We start from the raw sequence: 25,431 nt of genomic DNA, 5'->3' as shown, positions 1-25,431 counted from the left end.
TATTCTCTTAAATAACTTTCCTATCTCTCTCAGGCTAAAATTTCAAACTCTTTAGTAGGGAATTCAGGAGTTTTTCATGATCAGGACCTTTCTCAGTTCTCAAGTGTCATTTTGCCTCTCTGTCCAGAACTGTTTCTTGCAGTTCTACCAGACAGAACCCACTCTCGCTCCTTTCCAGCTGGGCTCTTTTGGACACTCTTCCCTCTCACAGAGCATGGTTCTCTCACTCTTCTTCCCATTATTTTTCCTCTCTATACCACCGTGTGTGCTTCACTATAGGTTGCCAGAGAAGGAGCTGAAATGGTAGATTACCATAAAAAAAATTTATGAATTTATGAAATTCATGATATTTTCATAGCTGATGAAAACATGATGGCCTCATAGCTGTTAATATGACAACTCTGGGCACAAATGTTTGTACACTGTGCACTACTGACCACCTTGCCACATCTTTTTGACTCGTTCACTGCAGAGAAACTGCCTTTGTGGATCAATTGCCCTGGCCCTTAGATGTTCCACACAAGGTTTAGAAGAGTGTCCAAAGAACATTTTCTTTCCAGGTCACTGAATTTTCAGTCCCTCGTCATCACTCATTCTTATTTCTAATAACTGGGAACTTAGATCTTCATTTTCAACGCACCTACATTTTCCAGTGATTTGTGAAAGCAGTACAGATGCTTGTGCTACATGACTTGGCTCACATGAACTATTCAGTGCCACTTATAACTGGATCAGATACATTTCACAGCACACATAATCATTTTTGTGCTGCATGGTAATTAAGGGGTAAGGAATTCACTTAAATTACTGTAATCAGTACAGCTTATCTAGCCAGTCCAAGTATTCTCTTATTCTCTTTTTGTTGTTCTGTATCTATAAACAGCTTTGTTATTAAGAGTTTTCCTTGATACATTTTAATTGTTTGTCAGACTCTGGCATGGAGTGTTAATTAACAGTTCTAGATCTAGCTCCAAAACAGATAGCGTGGACATGCTGTCTGGCTTTTCTCCATCCTTGCCATAGACGGACTCTTTGGTAGCATCCATTTTTTCATTGCACTTGCTGACAAGCTGTGAAGTGACCCACCCAAAGAGTGATGTGTGGGTGTGAGAAGGAATACCATTGGCTGGGTGCTCTGGATTCCTTCCGTTTGGGTGTTTAGGTCTAGCTGGAAGGAAGCATCCAGAACTATTGCTGGAATAAACTAGAAACCTCAGAAACTAGAACATGTTCTCTTTTTTCAGCAGCAGTAGGGTTCAGTTCTTCAAAGATAGCAGAGATTACATTTTCTTAAGACCACAGACATTTCCTTCAGATTTATTCTACCAGTACCCCACCCCCACATACCCTAAAATGGCTAAAGTAGGTTTGTCTTCATGGTAACTGGGTGTTAGTTCTGGGGCAACAGGACAATTCTTTATTGCCCCTCAGAAATACTTCTTACTTGCTTCCTGATGCCTGAAATTTTTTCTTGAGATAGGAAAATTTTCATTGTACATTTTAGTCACAAGGCTTTACCAGATAAGCATTGAATGAAATTGATTTACACTATACGCGTTGACCGTTGATACAGTATCTTTTTACTTGATGATACTATGGAGAGAAGACAGAAGGAAAAATTCACCTATTTGATCATTTTGCCTAAAGTTAGCCCTGTTCACTTTCATCTTTATATGACTAAATAGAAACTGCTTCTGTTCTACCAGCTAGAATCCATGCTTTGTTATGTAAAGTCCACCACAACTCTATTCCAACCAAGTTACTTCTTTCTTATCATTAGTCATTCTTTAAGTTGTTTCTACCACATTCCATACATCTTGTGTGGCACACTCCCAGACCTCATCATTCTTGTTCGGTTCTGTAAAGCCAGTATGTGAAGGGATGGGGCTCTCTCTGTAGCCCTTCTTTTGGAATGCCCTGGTCGTCATTGTTACCAGACCATTCAAGAATCTATAGCCTAAGCAGAGACAGTGTTCCAGCTCCAGTTATCCATTGCTGTGTAGCTACCACAAAACTTAGTGGCTTAAAACCATAATCATTTTATTATATCTTTGATTTTTATGAATGAGAAACTCAGGCAGACTCAGCTGGAAAGATTCTGCTCCATGTGGCATTGGCTAGGTTCACTCAGTATTCACCTCAAGGCTGGACTACTGTGGAAGGCCTCAGATGACTTCACTCATATGCCTAATGCCTGGGCTGGGATAGCTGTACAACCTGGGGGCTGGCTGGCATCACTGTCTCCACATAGTCTGTGTAAGAGGTTATTTTGGGCTTCTTCATGAGGGTGGTGTCACAGTAGTTGGACTTTTTACATGGCAGCTTATAGCTTTAAGAGAAAAGTGTCCCAGGTGACAAGGAGGGGAACCTACCGGTATCTTATGGCTTGGGCCCCCAACCTGGCACTGCGTAACTTCTACCCAACTCTACTGGTCAAAGATTCTATCCAAATTCAAGATGAGGGGATCATAGGCTGTACCTCTACATGGCAGGGGTGCCACCTTAACCCACCACAGTCTGCCCTTGTGGGTCAAATTACATACATTTCTCCCTCTTGCAAAATAAACACCCTATTGTCTCATCTTACTATGGTATTAGGCTAAGGCTGAAGGTGCAAGATCTTATCTAAATCAGGTCCAGGTACCGATGAAGCTCCTTAGGAGTGGTTATTCAGGTATAGCTCCTTCATATTGGTCTTCTCAATTTGAAGAGTTTGTGGACTAACATAACAGTGGTGAGACATGTGAAGGATAACTGTGCTCACATTCAAAAAGTATGAAAAGGGAGGCACAGAGCCCTCATGATTCATAGCAATTTTGAAATCTAGCCAGGCACAGTTTCTTGATCAGGTCCGGTCCTGCCTCCTGAGAATTATTCTCTATAGCTTTTGACTTGGCCCTCTGGGCTTTTGGTTCTGCCGTCTGAGTGTTCTTTTCTCTTTAAAAAATTAGCCGAGTTTTGCTGAGTGGCTTTCTTGGCCTGCTTTCTTTTCGTTTGCCATAGGCTTCTTTTTCAGTTTATACTGTCTGTCTCCACATCAGTCCAAGGCAATATAATTTCTTTTAAATTTTGTGGGATTTCTGTGTGTAAAATATAATTCCCGTTAGGCAAAAGCCACACTAAAGGTACTATGAGAACAAAGCCCTTAAGAATTTTAGAAGCTTTTTCGTCTAGTTAGAAGGATCTAGGAGATTTCTGACTCAGGAAATGGTCATGTGAAGAGATTAAGAGGCATAGAAACAACGTAGAAAACAAATTTACAACTAGAGAAAATTATCAGAAACAAACATTTCAGGGCATTGATATCAACCAGGCAGGCAACAAAAAGAGAATCACTTGTTCTTGAGAAGCGGTAGAGCTTTAGCTTGGAAATTGTGAAGCAAGTCAGGTATTCCAACATATATGTAACAAGAGTCCCAGAAGGAAGGAAGAGAGTGAAAGAGGCAGGGCAAAAAAAAAAAATTTGCGTTATTGAAAACTTCCCAAATTTGATGGCAAACAGTAACTTATAGATCAAAGAAAGAATATAGGAGACATGCTTTTCAAGATACTTAGAGGCCCTCCTATCTAGTAGAGAGGAAAGAGGCATACCCTTAAGATTCTTCGAAGCTCCACTATGCACTCCCTTCAAAAGGTCTTATAGCCACACCTTGAGCTATTTACTCTGAGGTTACGCTTTACTCGTAGTGCTCTGGATTTGATCTTTGTCCTGAAGCCATTTCTTAGTTTCAGACTCTTGCTAGGAGTAACCAGAGATGAGAAACAGTTTTATTTTCAAACGCTTCTCTGTTTCCTCTAAACTATCTAGGAGATTTCTAAGTCCAGTAATAATTGCCTAAAAACCGAATAGTTCCTTCTTTGGTTCCTTTCTCTTCTAGCTACTTATAATAAAATACAAAAAAAAGGTTTACATTTTGCCTAGAAATCACTCTAGCCAGATCTACAAGGTCATTAATTATCCTTTTTATTTTCCACATCACTAGAGGTGACAGTGTTACCAAACTTTGTGCTACTATATAATAAAAATTTACTTCTCTCCAGCCTCCAATAATATTTCCCTCTCTGTCTTTTAAGTTCTTACCAATGGTTTTCTTGAGACCCTTTTAGCTTGTACCCACTGCATGATCCCAAAGCCAAAGTCACATTTTACGTTTTTGTTAAAGCAGCACCCCATTTCCAGATACCAAATTCTTTTCCAATAGCAAAACTTAGTAGTTTAAAAAACAACCATTTTATTATATCTCATGATTTTGTGAAATTTGAACACCAAACAGTTGGGCGATTCTGCTCCATGTGGTATCAGTTGAGTCATTTCTTGGTATTGGCCTCACAGGTAGGTTCAAGTCCTAAGCCTTGGCAGGGGTAGTTGGGTCCTATACCCTCTCCATGTAGTCTTGAGGTCTCTCCCTCTGATCTCTCTAGCAGGGTGATCATACTTCTTACATGGTAGCCTGGGACTCCTAGAAAGAATGTTCCAAGAAACAGCACATGAAGTTCCCAGGCTAGGAACCAAAAAATGGCATCACTGTTTTCTACTGGGCAGGGGGTAGTTAGAGGACCTTGCCAATTCAGGAGGAGGGATCACAGACCCTACCTCGCGATGAAAGGCCAATGGGTTTGTGGCCACCTTTAATCTATCATAAGTCTCTTTTAAGAATTTCCCAGGAAAGTATCCACTAAAATATCAATTGTTCTAAATAGGCATTGAGAGATAACTCAAAGGTCTTTGGATTTGGAATTCAAAATTTTACTTCTAGCTCTGCCATTAAAATAACTTTTATGAACCTGTATCATTTGTTTGAATGAGAAGTCCTTTTTTTTTCTTTTTTTGTTTTGTGAGGAAGATCAGCCCAGAGCTCACATCTGTTGCCAATCCTCCTCTCTTTGCTGAGGAAGACTGGCCCTGGGCTAACATCCGTGCCCATTTTCCTCCACTTCATGTGGGACGCCGTCACAGCATGGCCTGACAAGCGGTACATCAGTGCGCACCTGGGTTCCGAACCCCGGGCCGCCAGCAGCAGAGCATGCGCACTTAACCACTACACCACGGGGCTGGCCCCTGATAAGTCCTTTCTGATCTGCCTTTCTGACAAGATTATTTTAAGAAGCAATTAAACTAATGCATAAAAAAGCATTCTATAGGCTGGAAAGTGCCATACTTGGATTATTCATTAAACCAATATTTGAGTGCCCATTATGTGCCAGACACTACTACAACGCTAGGTTTATTTGATGCCTAAAATAGATATGGAGGGTCCCTGCCTCTTAGGTACTTACAGTCAGCCCCGTGAACCTTGACCGTCACAGTTGTTTGAGTTGAGTCATTAAGACTGTACATTTAGTTGTGAAGGAAGAGAAAAAAACTAAAGAATATGTATAAAATGCTGGAAATGAAACCTTGAGGAGTGAATCTATTAGGTGAGGTCTGTTTAGGGATTATATACTGTTTTAAGATTTCTTGGAATGAAAGTGTTTTTCCTTTCACGCATATATACACACAGCACGTAAATTTATTCTGCTTTTGCACATTTGATTTTCACGCAAGTTTATAAATAGATTACTGCCTGAATAGATACTTTAAGCCCTAACAAACAAAGATGTTTCATGTGTAATATCATAGACTGATTTTAGAGTTTATTGAACTCTCTCATCTCATAGATGTAGAAACAGACCTAAAGAAGTTAACAGTGAGCCTAAAGTTATTGGCAGAACCAATACCAAACCCCAGATCTCCAAACTTAGAGTCTGGTGATCTCAACCAACACAGAAACATGATCTGTTAAAATTCTCCATTACAATGAAAATGTTTTCGAACATTTTTACAATTAAATACCCAACAACTAGCTCAAAAAAAAAAAAATACTCATCTTTGTTTTTAACACCTTCGGTATACCAATTGTGATTTAGTTTTCTAATTTTTAAGAACCAAAAAATGGAAAAATAAGGAAACATTTGTTCAATACTGTTAACTCCTTCCTGTGTGTCAGTGTGTCACCTTTCTTACTGCCCAGTTTTGTTCCTGTGCTCTCATCAGAACTGAGTTCAATTCCCAGCTCACGTTAACTGCGACCCTTAGCAAGATAATTTAACTTCTCTAAAGCTTTGGTTTCATTTTATGTAAAATGGAGATAATATGTTTATTGGTAGATTATTATTAGAAGTAAAAGAAATAACATGAAAAAATACCTACCATGGGGTCTATAATGATACAAGTGCTTAATAAATCTAATATTTCACCCTAGTCCTGTAATGCATTCCAAAAGTTAACTGTTATTTTTGCTAATACTTTTTTTCTTAAAGCAGACATGAGTAGTAGTTGTATCCATTAACAACTTCTGTCCAATGCTTGATAACATTTATGTGATCACTTCAATCCCCTGTGAAGTCTTTTGTCATTTCCTTCAGAATCACTTCTGAGACCTTTTGACTTATGCTGGATTGACTTAGTACGTGTATGTCACCAAATCCATAAATTAGCAGAATTTCTTAGAATGTTGCTAGCAGAAAGTATGATATTCTATGGAAGAAATTACTTTCTTGCCTTCTCCCAGATCAGAAAGAATCTCTTATGAGTAAAAATATGAATAGTCATGGGAGTTAAATCAATAAAAAGGAGGCTCTTCCTCCAGATCTAGAAATACAGAAGATAGAGAAATAGCACATTAACAACTCCATTAGGATTTAATCAGCAAAATTAAGAAAGTGAGACATTAAATAGGACCAGGCCACTTTGTTTCAAAGGAACTTACTGTTCTTTTTCTCCTCATAAATAAGGGTTACAAGATGGAAGAAGATGAGAAAAGGCATTCATTTGGTTTTAATAATTGTATAAAGAAAATTGGAGTTTATATTTATCTATTTATTTTATTTATTTATTTATTTATTTATTTTTTCCCCCAAAGTCCCAGTAGATAGTTGTATGTCATAGCTGCACATCCTTCTAGTTGCTGTATGTGGGACGCAGCCTCAGCATGGCCAGAGAAGCGGTGCGTGGGTGCGCGGCCAGGATCCGAACCCGGGCTGCCAGCAGCGGAGCGGGCGCACTTAACCGCTAGGCCACAGGGCTGGCCCAGAGTTTTTATTTATTTATATTTATTTATTTATTTATTTATTAATTAATGAAGATCAGCCCTGAGCTAACATCTATGCTAATCCTCCTCTTTTTGCTGAGGAAGACCAGCTCTGAGCTAAGATCTATGGCCAATTCTCCTCCTTTTTTTTTCCCCTAATGCCCCAGTAGATAGTTGTATGTCGTAGTTGCACATCCTTCTAGTTGCTATATGTGGGACGCGGCCTCAGCATGGCCGGAGAAGCGGTGCGTCGGTGTGCGCCCAGGATCCGAACCTGGGCCGCCAGTAGCGGAGCGTGAGCACTTAACCACTAAGCCACGGGGCCGGCCCGAGAGTTTGTATTTAAATAAACATTATTATTAAGACTGGAAATACGAAAAAGCCAAATTTAATATGCAACATTAGTTCTTTTCTCCTCTTTTCACTCTAAACCCAGATGTTATTAATCATGTCAGTGAATAGTTCTTATACTTGAGATGGGTAATTTTGATACCTATAAAAAATTTTTTTAACTAGACATCAGACTGAGTAGTCGTACAGATCTTTAATAATAAACAAACTGCCATGAAGTTTAGAGATTTGAGGGGTTTTTTTTCAAGAGATAGCTTTGCTTTTTTTTTTTTTGTGAGGAAGATTGGCCCTGCACTAACATCTGTTGCCAATGTTCATCTTTTTCTTTTTTTTCTCCTTAAAGCCCCAGTGCATAGTTATATATCATAGTTGTAGAGTTGTAGCTCTTCTATATGGGACGCCACCTCAGCATGGCTTGATGAGCAGTGAGTAGGTCCATGCCCAGGATCCAAGCCAGCGAACCCCAGCCCACCGAAGTGGAACACGTGAGCTCAACCGCTGTGCCACCTGGCCAGCCTCTAAAAATTTGAGTCTTGATTTGTTTTTTCTTTCCCTGAGTTTTTTACTCAATTTGCTTCTTTAGTTTGAAAGCCATAGTTTGCTGGTAATAGTCTCATTCTTCAACTCTAAAGTGCCCAGGTTCACTTCTAGAGATTTCTAGTGGTCTTTCTAACCTTGGACACAGGTAAATTCTAGGCTTTTAATAAAGCCTGCCTTTTCTCCCTGTCCTCTCTACTCTCCACCTGGTCTCCTTATTTCCTCTTTCTCTAAAATTGCCAAGCAGATAAATTGGAGGTTTCCCCGGGTCTTAGCCCTGGGGGGTGAAAATCAAGTGAATAGATAAAATACAATGCATTGAGGCTGTGGGAGCCATGTTGCAGGGATGCTACCCAGAGGAAGGGATGGGAAATGCTGACTCTTAAAAGACATGTCAGAAGTGGTCCAGTGCAGGCAGAGGGTATTCCAACAAAATGGGCTCCCAGGGCATCATCAGCAGTGTTACACCTCACAAGTATCAGGCACCTACTATGTTCCAGGCACTCTTCTAAGTGCATTGTGTGTGTCCTCACAACCACCCTGCATCAGGGTGGTTAGTTGTTTTCCAGTTTCACAGATGAGGAAACAATCATATAGAGGCAAGGTAACTTCTAGCCCATGTTCTACAGGCAGTAAGCAGTCTGGCCTCCCTTCCTCCCGTTTAACCTCTGTGCAATGTAGCTTAACAAGAGAGAAGTAATTCATAGGGCTGGAGGGGCAGAAAACTCTTACTGTCAAGGGAGACAAGGTGAGAAATGTAGAAAACTATTAAAGAACATTTGAAAACACATCAAATTAAGGGCTAAAGCTGATCCAATTTAAATTCTCAGCATAATCAAACCAACCTTAACACATGAGGTAGTAAAATGACATTTGCCTAGACAGCCACTTATTCAATATCTCTTCTACCTCACGCCTTAAGTGTCACATTTTAGAGTCTTCAAACCAGGATTTTAATCCCTTTCCCACCATATGATAGTCGTATGGCCTTGGACAGGCTTTTTTTTCCTGCCCATGTTATTTTGAAATAACTATAGATTCACAGAAGTTGCAAAAATATAACAGAGCAGTCCTGTGTACTATTCACCATTTTCCTCCAATGGTAACATCTTATTTTTAATTAATCCAGTATTTTTTATTCTATTTTTTCCTCTGTGATCTTGTTAATTACATATACTTCTGTTAGTTTTTTAGTGTTTTTCTTAATGATTACATGATGCATTCTGGAATTATTGCAATTTAATCCAAATTATTTTTACCACTTCTTCAATTATGCTAGAACCTTAGTTTACTTTTCCCTGTCCACTGCTTCTCACTAATTTTCTCCATTTCAATATTTTCTTTAATGGAGTGGATTTTTTTCCTCCTGTTCAAAGAACTCCCTGTAGAATTTCTGTGCAGGCCCGCTAGCAAGGACTTCTCTTTTGTTTCTCTTAAAACATCTTGATTTCACCTTCAGTTTTAGTGTATTTTCAGTGGGTATAGAATTCAATTTTGTCATTCATTTTCTGTCAACACTTTTAAAAATGCCGTTCCAGGGGCCGGCCCAGTGGCGTAGCGGTTAGGTTCACATACTCCACTTCAGTGGCCCAGGATTTGCAGGTTTGGATCCCAGGCGCGGACCTACGCACTGCTTGTCAAGCCATGCTGTGGCGGCATCCCGTACAAAGTAGAGGAAGATGGGCACAGATGTTAGCCCAGGGGCAATCTTCCTCAGCAAAAAAGAGGAGGATTGGCAACAGATGTTAGCTCAGGGCTAATCTTCCTCAAAAAAAAAAGCCATTCCATTGTCCATTGTGACGGTGGATAAGCCCACTATAAGCCTTATTGTTGTTACTATTGGAGGTAATTGGAGGTAATGTGCCTTTTTTCCCCCGCCCTGGATACTTTTAAGATTGTCTTCTTTTTTGTACTACGTGTTGTACTTTCATATGATTTTTGTTGTATTTTCTGTCCTTGGCATTTGCTAAACTTCTTGAATCTCTCAGTTGATTTGTTTCGTCTGTTTTGGGAAATTCTCACCCATTATCTCTTTAAATGTTGCTTTTACCTTATTCTCTTTCCTCTCCTGTGATTCCATGTACATAAATTTTTACTTTTACTTTTTGCCCATGTCCTACATCTCTTATGCTTGATTATAGTTTTCTTTTTCATTGTTTTTCTCTCTGCTACAGTTTACTTTTTATTAATCTGTCTTTCAGTTCACTAGTAAAGTCTTCTACTTTTAAACCTAATCATTGAGTTATTAATTTCACTTGTATTTTTTTAGTGATGTTTTCAATCCAGTGTACCAATATTGATTCTTTTTTTAATATATGTAAATTCTAAATCTCTGTTGAAATTCTTTTTATCCCAACTTTGCTGCGTTTTCTTGAACATAGTGATTATACTTATTTTAAAGTCCTTGCCTGCTAAGTCCAGTGTCTGTGCCATCTGTGATTCTGCTTTTTTGATTGATTGCCTGATGTGTATGAAAATTTAGATGCTCCACGTGATCATGTATTCTACATATACAATTCAGCCTTCCTCTGTGGTGTTAATAGAATGGAGAAGGGGGAGAACTGAGTTGAAGTGAGATGGCAGTTTGTTCATTTTTCTTCTGGGTTGTCCCTGTTCCATGGGTGTGACTTTCCAAAACTTTAGATTGAGATTTTGATGCAATGTTTATCGCCTCCAGAGGACTTCGCAGGAATTTCTTTTTTGCCTTGACCATAACTCCTTAGCTTCCCATCCTTTGCATCTTCAATGTTTGCCAAGTGTCTTGAGATGGTGACCAGCTTGTGTTTGAAGTCCTTCAGGTCTCTACCAGTATCACTTCATCCCTAGGCATGAGTTATGAGAGTGCTTTATATACTCTGGATACACGTCTCTCATCAGACTATGATTTGCAAATATTTTCTCACAGTCTGGGTGTGCTTTTCACATTCTTAATGGTGTCCTTTTAAGCAGAGATGTTTTTAATTTTAATGAAGTCCAACTTATCAATCTTGTCTTTTATCTGTTGACTACCCACTGTTCCCTTTAAACTTGATTATGGAAGTGTTGGAATATGTACAGCAGTAGACAAAATAGTATGGTGACTTTCTGTACCCATCACCCAGCTTTGGTTATGAACATCTTGTTTCATTTGTCCCTATTTGCTTTTGGCCTGTTGATGGTCCCTGTGAACTTACGGCTTCTTTCTTAGGTTGAGTCTATGACTTCTGGATATCATGTCTTGATCTTTTTCTGGTTTTACACTAAGTTAAACTGGAGCACTTCTTTTTTTTTTTTTTTGGTGAGGAGATCAGCCCTGTGCTAACATCTGCCAATCCTCCTTTTTTTTTTTTTTTTTTTTTTTTTTGCTAAGGAAGACTGGGCCTGGGCTAACATCCATGCTCATCTTCCTCCACTTTTTATGGGACGCTGCCACAGCATGGCCTGACAAGCAGTGCATCGGTGCACGTCCGGGATCTGAACCGGCGAACCCCGGGTTGCTGCAGTGGAGCGCGCACACTTAACCGCTTGCACCGCCGGGCCGGCCCCTGGAGCACATCTTTTAATAGCATGCGTAAGAAGTAAATTTTTCAGTCCTTGATTTCAGAAATGTCTTTATTCTCTACTCACACTTAATTGATTTAGTTGCTGCACATGAAATTTTAGGTTAAAATTCATTGTCCCTTAGAATTTGGAAGGCATTTTACTATTGTCTTCAGCGGTAAAGTTTTGCTTTAGAGAAGTCTGATACATTCTGAAGTTTTCTTTGTAACCTCTTTTTTCATTGGTTTACCTTTCTGAAGACTTTTAGGATTTTCACCCCGTCTTGCGTTCTTAAACTTCCAAAGTTGTTTCTTGCTGTGGATCTTTTTTTAATGTTAATTTTCTTCTTACTTGGTGATCCCTTTCTATTTGAAAACTTGTAATCTTCAGTTTAGAGAGGAAATATTTTGGTGTATTTATTTGATAACACGTGAGGCTGTCCCCCAAGTTCCTGCATAAATTTCAAGAAAATAAAATGTTCTCTGCCAAAGCCAGTAAAATTCTTGGAGTCACAGTCTCATAAAAATAGAACTAGAAACTGATAACATTAGTCTTCTGCAAAGGAGGGGCTAGGTGACACAAATGAGAGGGAGACTTACTTTTTATTTGACACCTTCTTGTAAACTTTTGATTTTATATCATGTGCATAAATTTCTTAATCAGAAATACAAATTACATAACATTATGCAATGATAGTAGCGTTAAAATCATGTAATCTTTATTGAAACTTTTAGTGTTATTGCTGTAGCTCAGTGTAGTTTCAGAAGGCAAACATGATCATTAGTAGCTGGAGACTTGTTCATAAAACCTGCTCATCGTCACTTTTTGCTTAGATTTCTGAATCTTCCTGCAGATGGATCTCCACAAGTATAAAAACTACATTTCTCTTTTTCATCTATAAACAAGTGAAAAACAAGGCTCTCAGGGGCCAGCCCGGTGGCGCAAGCGGTTGGGTGCGCACGTTCCGCTGCGGCGGCCCGGGGTTCGCCGGTTCGGATCCCGGGTGCGCACCGACGCACCGCTTGTTAAGCCATGCTGTGGTGGCGTCCCATATAAAGTAGAGGAAGATGGGCATGGATGTTAGCCCAGGGCCAGTCTTCCTCAGCAAAAAGAGGAGGATTGGCATTGGATGTTAGCTCAGGACTGGTCCTCCTCACAAAAAAAAAAAAAAAAAAAACAAGGCTCTCATTTAAGTGTTGTCTATCAGTTTAGCTCCCATAAGTGTATTTTAAACTCCTAATGCATGTTAGCTCCTGCTGGATTCTGTAAGAAACACAGACTGATAAGACAGCCACTCCATGTTACTTCTCAAAACCTTGCGAGGAAGCAAGATAAGCACGTACATTCAGCAGATATAATAAAAGTGAGCGCAAAGTGGTGTTGGGAGTTTGTTGGTTGAAGCTCTCAGGTGGTGTCTGGAGAAGGTGGGATTGATCCCTTGCAGACAGTCTGGACCTTGGCCAAGTACAGGGTCCTCATCCCTTCTGAGTGATGTGGCATCTTCCTCTGCGTGCTGCTGAATTGTCCAGTGCAAGAGTAGGACTCGTCATCAGTCATGTGGCAGGGAAGTGGCACATTCTTCCAGAGTGACTTTCTGTCTTGTACTCTTTGTTTTTCTTGCTCTGGACCCTATCCTCAAACTAGGGGTGGAATATTGTTCACCCCTCCTCTCTGTACACAGTTCTGCTCACCAGAGGGAAAGCAGAGGCTTTGCATCTGAGTGTGTGCTGAGAGAGACCACTGCTTGCCTGCCCCTGGACAATTCAGAAGGCGGGAAGGATAGTGAGGAGAGGGACAGAGTACAGAGGTGAGGGTGGGAGGCAAGAGGATAGTAGATGGGGAAGTACCCTCCAGGTCACCCGTGTCCTTCTCTTTGCCCGTTAGGGCCCTGATTCAACCTTTCCTTCATGGGCTCTTTGAAAGGAGTGATTTACCATGGGAGGAGTTTCCTTTAATCTTTAAAAGAGAGCTGATTTATAAGTACTAGAAATTCAGGGATAGGTATTATTTTAAATTGAAATAAATGTTTGGTAGAAACATACAAAGGGGGCATCTAGGGCACCATTCTTAATTACATAATCGCCACTTTGAATAGCAACTTCAGCATTTTGTTACTGTTTTTTAAGTAAATGTTTGCCTAAATAATTTGAATGATCTTTTGCGCTTAGCACCTGGCTGCCGTAGAAGAGAGAAAGATCAAGTCTCTGGTAGCTCTCCTGGTTGAGACACAAATGAAGAAACTAGAGATCAAACTTCGACATTTTGAGGAGCTGGAAACTATCATGGACAGAGAGAAAGAGGCTGTAAGTAAGGGGACTTTATAGTGGCTTTTTGACAATTAAACTCTGACCACCTTTTATAAATTACAAGATACATAAAATAAATGATAGCCTAATTTGTTGGTCTCTGTAGCTATCTTCTGTCCTTTTTTCTCTGTTTGCTTTGCCCTTTCAAAAGGATTATCAACCAGTGATGCTAAATAAAAGGAACTCTGTTCACATTCAGAAGCTAATTATCTAAACCTCAGTTTTTTAGACCTCTCGGCTTTCCAGATACATGATGGTATCAAATTCTCCCTTCTACAAAAGTTGGATCTTAGACTTATTTTATTACCTACTTGTTACCAATAAGTGGAATCCATATAGATCCATTATCTGATTCAGGAATTTTCTTGATAACCTGTCTTTTTCAATATAAATATCAGAATATCATCTCATCTTGAGTTAGGAACCTCATTTCTATGATCTCTTTTAGCCAGACTGTCCTCAGATCTGACCTTGGGCTCTCACTCTGCCTTCCTTCTCCTGTATGGTGAAGGGCAGGGGAACTAGCCCTATGCAGAGAGCTCCCTAAGCAGCAGTTTCTGGAGCAGATGCTTTTGATAGCAGGATATGGCCCAAACAGGACCAAAAGAATTATGAAAAAGGCAAAGAATGAGGAAGAAAGCCACAAAAAGTAGGAAACATAGAAGCAGGGGAACATTTGGTTATCTCAAGAGAATTTTTGGAGAAATCAAGATTAAGGTCTTTGGAGAAATTTTGTTTGAAATGAGTTGACTAGGAACAGAATTGGTGTCTTTCTAAATAATGGGCTGAATTTGAGGAATTAGTTGGGACTTTTTCCCTCTGATTATTTTTGATTATTTTATTATTATTTTTTTTGTGTGAGGAAGATTCTCCCTGAGCCAACATCTCTATTTTTTTGCATATGGGATGCCGCCACAGCATGGCTTGAGAGCAGTGTGTAGGTCTGCACCTGGGATCCCAATCTGCGAACGCTGGGCCGCTGAAGCGGAGTGTGCAAACCCAACCACTATGCCATCAGGCTGGCCCCTATTTTGAATTTTTTATCTGTATATGAGATACTGATATCTCTAAATGGTAGAACCTTAAGATTAAATTATCCTTAAAGAATTTTAATTTTAAGGATCTCTTTGCATTTGTTAAACTGTTTCTTAGTGGTCAATCCAAACAAGTTCTCTGACAGATCTTCATGAGTAGTAGCCTGGTAACTATCACAATAGCCCATTTGCATTTTGTCCTCAGACCAGCTCTGCCACTTACACGGGCATCCTGGCCCTGTGAGGAAGGAGAGGCTGCTTCAGTAACTCTCCTGCCCACACCCATCCCCAGTTCTCTGGCCCTGTAAGCATTTCTTGTATCCTTGGCCCTCCTCTGCCCAGGAGCTGCTGGCCACCCCAGTCTCAGCTCCATCGACCTCTTTGCACCAGCCACACCACACCACACCACATGCAGGTTTCCCTCATGGCCTTGTTCTCTGTGCCACCTGTGTGCATCCTGCTCCTCTGCCAGTAAGGCCCTTTTCCCCACTCATTGCCTACCTCCTGCGTCCCTCAGCCTTGCACCTATGGGTGACATGCCCTCCTCTTTTACTGTCATGGCAGCCTAACAGAGCACTTATTATATTGTAATTGCTAACATACCAGAGTGTATATTCTTTGAGAGCAGAATCAATCAAGTATCTTTGTTAATACAGAACTGGCACCATCATAGGCCCTTGTTTAAGTGTCTACTGAATGAATGTATTCCAGCATCAGTGTCAGAAGCTGGAAAAGTGGAAGGAAAGTCCACCCTTCGGGGACTTAGTTTAGTTTAATGGAGAAGACAGTCAAGAAAACTAATGACAGGGCTGGCCCCGTGGCTTAACGGTTAAGTGCACACGCCCCGCCACTGGTGGCCTGGGTTTGGATCCCCGGCGTGCACCAACGCACCGCTTCTCCGGCCATGCTGAGGCCACGTCCCACATACAGCAACTAGAAGGATGTGCAACTACAACATACAACTATTTACTGGGACTTTGGGGGAAAAAAGGAGGAGGATTAGCAATAGATGTTAGCTCAGAGCCAGTCTTCCTCAGCAAAAAGAGGAGGATTAGCATGGATGTTAGCTCAGGGCTGATCTTCCTCACACACAAAAAAAAGTCTCAAAAACTATATGAGGAAGGCATAAGCAAGAAAATGCTGATTGCTTTGAATCTCCTTAGACAAGAATTCAGCAATGATGTTTGATGGGAACATTAAGGCCATTTCTCTGTTAATCCTTGTAGACAAAGAGACTAGAGCTTGGACAGGGTATGTTATGTACCTCAGATCACAACAGTTCATAAGTGATAGAGCCAGGTCTCAAACCTTTGTTTGTTCAGCTCTATGTTTTTTCTCTAGCACTTTATAATTTATAAAGAAATGAGCTGTCCTTATCTCATTTTAACCAGAGTCTCTGCGATTTGCAAGGTTTTATCATTCCTCTATTATGACTCAAGAAAGTTGGGACTGTGGAAAGTGATCAGGTCAGCTAGGCGCTGTCCTTGTAACTCACTGCCTAGTGCTCTTCTGCCTACCACACTGCCTCAGTTCACCTTAGGGTACAGTCCTGATCATCTTTACCTAGTAAGCAATAGCTTTAGGACATAGTTTTTTTGAGTTAAACATTTGGTTTTGTTTATTTAGCAACAGATTTCAAAAATCTTTTCTTAGACTTGAAGAATCAGATACAAAGATTCTTTTTTTCTCTAATAACTTAAAATCAAATGTTCTCTTGAGTCTTAAGTATTTAGTAATTAAGAATAAGGATATAAAAGTTTTAAATCTTATAGATACAGCTATAATTAGAATTCAATAGCTGTTGTTACAGCCCTCTCATAAAGTACTAATATTGGAGGAAGTCAGTTACGGAATGTACAGAGTCTGTCAGGAAAATGACAAGAGAAAAACTGTTAACTCTAGTACAGGTGAGGATGCCGAGCTGGAACTGAGTTCGCAACTCAGGGTCTGCCCAACTGAGCAGCCTTCAGTGCCAGGCATATAGCACACATAAGTCAAGAGAATAGGTTTCAGACATGGGCTGTGTTGGGAACTGGAGCCACTTGGAGAAAACTGGAGGGCCTCGGCCCTGCCTAAAGCATTCCCATTTGGATTTAAAAGAAAAAAACCTTGAGACCAGTGAGGATGGATCTGTGATCTGATCTAGTTTATAGCGTCTGGACTAATGCTCTCTGAGTTCATTTGGCTAGGTGTAGAAATTCTATACCTTCAGAAAAGAGAGACATTGAAGGAAACTCCAAGCTGTGAGAAACCTGCACCCTATCTTTAAGGAGGTTGGAGGGTGGATGAGACATTAACACATAAAGAGACCAAATACCCCGAGATAATGGGGCTGTGGAAATTCAGAGGAGGGGAGGCCATGGTTTGCTGAGATTATCAAGGAAGTCTTCCTTGTGGAGGAGGGACTGATCTGAACTATAAAAAATGTCCGAATCCAGAAATGTGCAGAGAAAGGCATGATTGCTGTGAGGAGACGGAAGAGTCAGCCTTCCCAGGTCTGATGGCCTTTGTGGTATAGGTGATGGATTAAGTTCATTTGTTCATTTGGCAAACATTTATTGAGCACCTACTTTGTTCTAGACCTCTAGGTACTGGGGATACAGTGGTAAATAAAACCCAGCAAAACTCTTTGCCTTGTTATAGTTTAAATAATTAATGAAGTTTGTTAGAAGATGTTATGTGCTCTGTATGTGTATGCATACAAATATACTGTGTATGTATACATACATACCTATATGTTATGGGCTGGAAAGGGGAGATTGGGAGGGGCAAGGAAGGGATTTCAGTTTTAAGTAGTGTCATCTTAGTGGGCCTTATTGAGAAATAAGTGCTAGAAACAGCCAGTGTGGAGGCTCTGAGGCAGGAGCATGACTGACATGTTTGGCAACTAAGGAGTAAGGTGGGTGGGCTACAGCATAAATGAGTAGGAGGAGGTAAAAGGATAAAGTCAGAGATAATGGTGATCGAATCAGAGATTCGTAAGCCATCCAGAGGCTTTTCAATTTACTCTGATTAAAATGTGAAATAATTGCAGGGCCTGTTTTATGTGTTCCATAAAAATGTGGAATAAATGCAGAGGACTGGCATGATCTTCCTTACAGTCCAGCAGAAATTAGTGTTGTCTGCTGTGTTGTAGAGAATAAATTATACCATGGCATGGTTAGAAAAAGGGAGACTGATGAGCAGGCTGTTAAGATAATCCACATGAGATCATGGGGACTTGGAGCAGCCATGGAAGTGAAGTGAAATGGTCAGGTTCTGGATAGGTTTGAAAGGTATTGCTGATAGGATAGCATCACACATAGAATATAGGTTTAGAAAAGTTTGTTGTACTTTACAGCAAATTAAGGAAGAAAGAACAAAAAGCCAAAAAGTGAATTTCATACCACCCCAGGAGAATTGTATTTAACTTTATTTTCTGTTATTTGTAGTGATTCATCTCTGTGCTGCCTGTCATATAATTGAATCTACTGTTAGATGTGCACCATGTTATGGGTAGTTTTAGTTGAGATTAAGAAAGCTGTACCCGGTAGCAGGTTTAGTTCTGAATCAGAAAAGACGCATGGCCTCAGGAAGCAAGCACATTGCAACAAGGACAGAATGACCAGTCACAACAATGGTGCCTGCTTCCCCTTTGGCTTTCTGCCTCCAGAAGCACACGTGGAAGCACCAAGATGCAGTTGTGTTGTTTTGTTTTTCCGCAGGTGTAAGAAGGCATGAATGTGGCTGTTTGGACTTGGTTTTTCTTAAGTGGGTGTCTGGTCACTGACACCAAACATTTTTAAGAAAGCTGTGAATATTTACTTCAGTTCTGAGGCCAACTAGTCAGAGGTTTCAAGTCTCAGCTATTTCAGTCCTTGGTAGTGTAGATGGATTTTTGTGGCCCCCTTCTTTTACTCTTTCCCGCCCCTCCTCCCTGCTTTATTTGAATGAAGTTGAGGGAAGAGCTTTGTGTGAACTTCAGCTGCACTTGCAGCTGTGTCTGCATTTGGTGTCTTGGTGTAGAAAAGTCTCTCTTGTGTTCAGGTTCCGCTTGGATTCGGCTGCTTTATGCATACACAGTGTAGGAGTGAAGGGGGAGAGGAAGGCAGGGTTTGAATGCAGTGGGGGGATGTGTCTTCAGAACAGGGCTACAGGCAGCTTTGTATGAAACTGGGCTCCCTAGAGCCGGATTGGAACCATGAAAGAAAAGGAAGAGATTCATTAATACTGTATTTACGTGAGTAATTTACACTGTTCAGTTTAGCTATTGCGACTTTATCCATAGTTTTAGGAAGTAGAAAAGGGAGAGAAAATCAAGATATGTGTAATATATAACTTGGGCAGTTTTTAGTGTTTTGGTTTTTGATTACAAAAATAATATGTGTAGTGAAAAATATTTTCGAAAAATGAAGAAGTGAATAAATTAAAAAGTCTCTCCTCCCCTCAGTTTCCTTCCTAGGAGTAATCACTGTTAATAGTTTCGTGTCTGCCAGAACATTTTCAGTGTGTATATAACATATTTATACATGGACACAGGCTTTTTTAAAATATAATTGGGATTATGTTATAAATATTGTTGCAACTTGCTTTTTTTTCCTACTCTGTGTATCTCAGACATAACTGTACATCAAAAATAATACTTTAATGACTGTCTTTAAACATACATACATAGGGGCCGGCCCCGTGGCGTAGTGGTTAAGTGCGTGCGCTCTGCTGTTGGCAGCTGGGGTTCAGATCCCGGGCGCGCACCGACGCACCGCTTGTCAGGCCATGCTGTGGCGGCATCCCATATAAAGTGGAGGAAGATGGGCACAGATGTTAGCCCAGGGCCAGTCTTGCTCAGCAAAAAGAGGAAGATTGAGATGGATGTTAGCTCAGGGCTGATCTTCCTCACAAAAAAATAAAATAAAATAAACACACATACATATGGTTTTCTAGGACAGATTTCCAGATGTAAAATCACTGGGTTATTGGCTAAGCACATTTAAAATTTGTTCAATACTGTCACCCTCTCCTCAAAAATTCCCAGTTCATATTCTTTCTGGCCTGCCAAGTGAATGTAGTTTTCAGTTGGATTCAATAATAATAAGGTATCCACAACAAGAGAGATATTTCTTTTGTATGGTGAGGCCAGGACGTGTCCATAAGCTCTACTGCATGTGCCCCAGAGCAAAGATGACCCTCCTGCAGCCAGTTGGTAGCCTGCTATCTGGGAGTGCCTCTCACTTCACAGGACCTATTCACCCCGCATTGGAGCTTAAGTTTAAACTGGGTTCTCTTTTGGGGGTGTGTGTGTGTTTAATCACTTATCCTTTTTGATTCTTCTAATTACTTTTTAATTACCTTATGTGTTTTGAAATGACAAATGAAGCTCAGGAAAAAGTAGTGTAATTGAGGTTAGTTTATTTGTAGACAAGGAAAATTGGGCAAATTTTTCTTTCCAAGGTTAATACCTTAATACTAACATCAGCTCCCAAAGAAAGATTGATTTGGTGGGGGAAAAAAACACTGAGCTAGGTAACACGGAGACTAAAATTTCCCTTCAGAGACACAAAATCTCCCTCTAATAACAGTTCAACTTCTTTATAAAGCGGATCTTGAGCTAAATTCCATAGTTCTTACATAACTGCAGGGCTTCAGCCAAGCAGTCCGGACCTAATAGTAGCTCAACAAAAACATAAGTAGGAGGTCCTTTTCTGGCACACTCTCTAAGTTTAACCTCAGCAAAGTCCTAAATTTCCTGGAAAGAATGGTTAGAAGAAAGCAAAACCGAGGACCTCTAGTCAGAATCTATAGATCCCTTTTTTATCAGTCTGCCTCTTGCTTACGTTATCTCACTGATTGGTCTTCTTGCAGAGCTGGACTGCCAGAGAATTCTCTTGCTATTTACATCTTGCAACTCCCTTCTTATCATGCAAACAAGGATAAGTTAAACCAGGCCAGGCTTTACCCTCTTTGGGTCACCCTCTCTAGAAAATGAAGAGCCCACATCAGTCCATTAGGACCAGCGTAGCACCCTGTCTTGCTTCCTCTTTTTTTTTTTTTTTTGTGAGGAAGATCAGCCCTGAGCTAACATCCATGCCAATCCTCCTCTTTTTTTGCTGAGGAAGACTGGCCCTGGGCTAACATCTGTGCCTATTTTCCTTAACTTGATATGGGATGCCACTGCAGCATGGCCTGACAAGTGGTGCCTTGGTGCACGCCTGGGATCCGAACCCCAGCCCCCATCAGCGGAGCGCACGCACTTAACTGCCACGCGATGGAGCCAGCCCCTCACTTCCTCTTGATAACGCTCAAAATGGTTTGTTTCAGATCTCCTCCGTAAGAAGACTCTGCAAGCCAGCTAACTAACACCCAGGACGTGAGCTTTAATCCCTTCTCTCCATTTCTCCTCCTCTCCACCTGGTCATGCCTCTTTTCTTCACGTTGTGTCCATGGCCTGTCTTCCTGTACCTCATCTGTCTATGGACATTCCCTTGTTGCTACTCCTGATTACCATTGATGCTTCTCACTTTGGCCCATAGAGACTTCTCCCCAGGCAGCTCTCTGCTAAGAGCCCAGATTCTTAGGCTAATTCTCATGCATATTCCATCTAGTTTTTGCTAATGATAGTATATAGTATTTATCCACAGAACTGGTTGCTCCTGTAAGCTGAAATGGTACATTTTTCTTGTCTATTAAATGCCTTGGAATAGTGCTCTGCAGTGGAAATATGGTGTGAGCTGTATATGTCATTTTAAATATTCTAGTAGCCACATTAAAAAAATAAAAAGGTGAAATTATAATGTTTTATTTAACCCAGTGTATACAAAATACTATTTAAACACATAATCAGTATGAAAAATTAAATTTTTTCATACTAAGTCCTCAAAATTCATTGTGTATTTTACACTTACAGCACATCTCGTTTCAGATTAGCCACATTTCAAGTGCTCATGAGCCATTTGTGGCTTGTGGCTGCTGTGTTGGACAGCACAGCTCTAGAAAATGCCTCCCAGTGACTCAGATCTCGCTATCAAAAATGGTGGGATGGGACATTATTGAAAAGAAATATATCTATTAACTCTCCTTATGATCTTTATACTGCTTGCTTCCAGGAATCTGGATTTTTATTTTCCTTCATGTTCAAGTTGATTTTCTTTTTCAGCCCTGAATTAAATTAATTTTGTTAGCATTTAAGGTGGGCTCCATTCTCTGAAGTACTGCCAGGCATGTGGTTTCTGAATTTCCTGGCACATATAATAATTCCTCTCTCTTTAATTTGGGTTCCAGAAAGAACCCAAGATCTTGAATATTGAAATGATTATATTCTTCAAACTAAGATTCATGCAAAGTTTTATTTAGGCATCTAAAATATACTGTGAATGTGTCACCCAGTATAGTTTTGGGTACCTGAAAGCTAAGATTTACAGTGGCACTGCCGAAGTTCCAAATAGAAAAATGTGTATCTTTGCAGCTAAGGCCACATCTTCTCATCCAGAAGATTTAACTCTGGTGTCACATTCTAAAATAGTAACCAGAAGGATCACATCCAGAAGAGAGCACCTGGGAAGGTTGGGTGAACTTGAAATAATAGCATCTGAGGGACTGTTAAAAGGACAGGAGAGGCTTCTTTTACCTGGGAAAGATTAAGGCGGTCATGGAAACCATTTTTAAATATCTGAAGGCCTGCCAAACAGGAGAAGATTACATGTGTTCTGAGTAGGCCCAGAGAACAGTAGCCCCCCTGGGTGAAGGTTACAAGGAAAGGCAGACCTTATATTTAACACAGAGAAGACCTTGACCTTGGTTACATGTGTCCAAATGGGAATATGCTTCTCAAGAAATAATGCCTTTTCTCTTACTGTGGATGTTGCAGGAAGCAAGGGTGTCATGTAACTGTGATGAGGTATAGGGAATTCTGGCATCAGGTAGATGTCCTGTATGTCATCCAATCCTGAGAACCTCTTCTGGTGTCATTTCTCTTCCCCTTCCTTTTCTTAACAGTTAGAACAACAGAGGCAGCAGTTGCTCACTGAACGCCAGAATTTCCACATGGAACAGCTGAAATATGCTGAATTGCGAGCCCGACAGCAAATGGAACAGCAGCAGCATGGGCAGAACCCTCAACAGGCACACCAGCACTCAGGAGGACCTGGCCTGGCACCACTTGGAACAGCGGGGCACCCTAGCATGATGCCTCATCAGCAGCCGCCTCCCTATCCTCTGATGCACCACCAGATGCCGCCACCTCATCCACCCCAGCCAGGTGAGAGGAAGGTTCTGCTCACAGATAAGGCTGGGGTCATCACTGTGGTACAGGGCATCATAGGGGCTAACCACACCATTGGTGATTTCTGACTAGGACTATTCACAATGTCCATTGTCATCCAGGAAATTGTAGACAAGTAAGATCTGGTTTTATAGCCATCACCACGTAATTCCTGCCATGTTCTCTTTCCAGAGTCCTCTTGGCATGATATGTATCCTTGGGTAGGTTAGCCTCTGAATGGACAATTTATTGCAGAGTTCCTTAAAAATTCATCCTTGGATATCTATGCTTTTTTTTTTTTTTTTTTTTTTTTTACCTTACAGACATTTTCAAAGATAGACACACACAAAAAGAATAGTACAGTGAACTCTCATGATGCAGCTTCCACAGTCATCGCTTTTCCGCCATTTTTAACTTTTTGTGATGGAACTATTCAACTATAGACAAAAGTAGAGAGAATAGTATAATAATCTCCCATATACCTATTGCACAACTTCAAAATTATCGATATTTTATCTGTTCCTCCTCCTTGTTTTGGGGAGAGTGATAGACTTCAAAATGTGTTTCAAAGGATTAATGGAAATCTTATTCTTTAACATAACCTACTATCATCACACCCAACAAAAGTAACCATAATTCCTAATATCATTAGTTAAATGTCTTTAAATGCATCATTTTATTTGAGTCAATATTCAAATAAGGTTCACATGTTGCATTTGCTGATAGTTTTCTTAAATCTATTTTAATGTGTTAACAATTTGCCAACTTTTTTTGTTTTTAATACCGTTTTTTGTGTTGAAGAAACCAGGGTTTTCCATCTGTGGCTGTGCCCAATTGTACACTGAAGGTGCACGGTATCGTTTCACATATCCCTCTCCCCCATTTCCTCCCTCCCATACATTTCCGATAAACCAGAGGATTGCTCTGGATATTTTATCAGGTTCTAGTTCACTTTTGGAAGACAGGCATTTTTCCTGTAATGTCGGTTGTCTCTCTTGGTGACATCGTTTGGGCAGTGATTCTGGTGTCATTAGGCTGATCCATCCATTACAGAGTTCCCCATCAGACTTCACCTAAGATTTTACCTGCCATTGAGAATTGCTTCCTAAATCAGTTATTTCATCAGGCGTTGCAAAATGGTGAGATTTCTAAATTTATTATTCCTTCTGCATTTATTTACATTTAATATAAATTTTATATATTTTATTTTATTTGTATTGCTTATTTATGTAAGAAATGTATTTCTTCTACATTTATTAGTGGTGATTCTTTTATTAAAAAACTTCATCAAATCACGTAGTTATCTTGAAAATCAGTTCTTATAGGAAAAGCTAGATAAATACATCATCCTTTCCCTTTATTTATCAGCTACCTAAATAATGAGTTACTACCTCTTCACTGTCTTCCCTCTACCCCATCTCCAAAGGTGACGAATAAGTTTTTTTTTCTGTTGCGTGTATATGTTTTTTGTGTTGTGAGTTTATGTATTTTTTGTATATTTTATGTGTTTAATCTGTTATGGGCATTACTCTTTTTGTTGCTTAAATTGTCCCATCTGTAGCTCATTGGAGCCCTTTCAAGGTGGCAACTATTCACCACATTTTTACCACCTTGAAAGCTGAACTCACAATTATTAATTTTATTTTTTCCTGAGGAATATTAGCCCTGGGCTAACATCTGTTGCCAATCTTTCGTGCTCTCTCTTTTTTTTTTTTTTTTTTTTTTGCTGAGGAAGATTGGTCCTGAGCTAACATCTGTTGCCAGTCTTCCTCCGTTTTGTATGTGGGTTGCCACCACAGCACGGCCGACGAGTGGTGTAGGTACATGCCCGGGATCCAAACCTGCAAACCCAGGCCGCCAAAGCAGATTGCACCAAACTTAACCACTATGCCTTGGGGCCAGCCCCTGAACTCACAATTCTTTTAAATTTAAAAATGTGCCTTTAATTCCAGCTTTTTTTCCCCCACATTCCTTCCCTTCTTGGAGGGCCATATGGATGGGTGTGTGTTGTGTGTTATATTCCTCTAGTAAGAGTCATCCTATAAGATTTTTATAATTGCTCCATAGTAACACCCCAGGTGCCTAGTAAAGCCAAAGTTTGTGCTCCCTGGGGTGGGATGCAGATTCTGTGGCCAAGGTATGTAGAAATGAGCTAAGATAAATATAGAGAGACCCTTGGAAGCCTGAGAAGGTGTCTAATGTCAGTTGGCCTGACTTCCTCAAATGATAGATTTTCTAAATCTCCCCATGGAGATAACCAAGCATGTTTACCTAAGGAAGCCATGACTGAAAAAACTATGATCTGACAACTTGTATTATCAATCAACATAAACCTTTAATTCAAAACATGTTTTACGTATTAGTTTCTTTTGGCTTTACCC

The 25,431-nt window shown here is 40.3% G+C and overlaps 1 protein-coding gene across 2 annotated transcripts in view; it reads left to right on the top strand.

Annotated features, from left to right (window-relative positions):
• SMARCC1 (SWI/SNF related, matrix associated, actin dependent regulator of chromatin subfamily c member 1) overlaps positions 1–25,431 on the top strand; it is a 177,264-nt gene that overhangs the window by 131,653 nt on the left and 20,180 nt on the right. For both annotated transcript variants that reach the window (XM_058557364.1, XM_058557354.1), the window contains exons 25-26: positions 13,646–13,780; positions 22,786–23,047. In XM_058557364.1, coding sequence (XP_058413347.1) covers positions 13,646–13,780; positions 22,786–23,047 — 397 coding nt within the window. The remainder of the gene's footprint in view (positions 1–13,645; positions 13,781–22,785; positions 23,048–25,431) is intronic.

This window comes from Diceros bicornis, chromosome 2 (assembly GCF_020826845.1).
Source record: "Diceros bicornis minor isolate mBicDic1 chromosome 2, mDicBic1.mat.cur, whole genome shotgun sequence".
NCBI classification, from domain to species: Eukaryota; Metazoa; Chordata; class Mammalia; order Perissodactyla; family Rhinocerotidae; genus Diceros; species Diceros bicornis.
The sequence above is the reverse complement of the archived record's forward strand: the minus strand, read 5'-3'. Positions and strand labels throughout refer to the sequence as shown.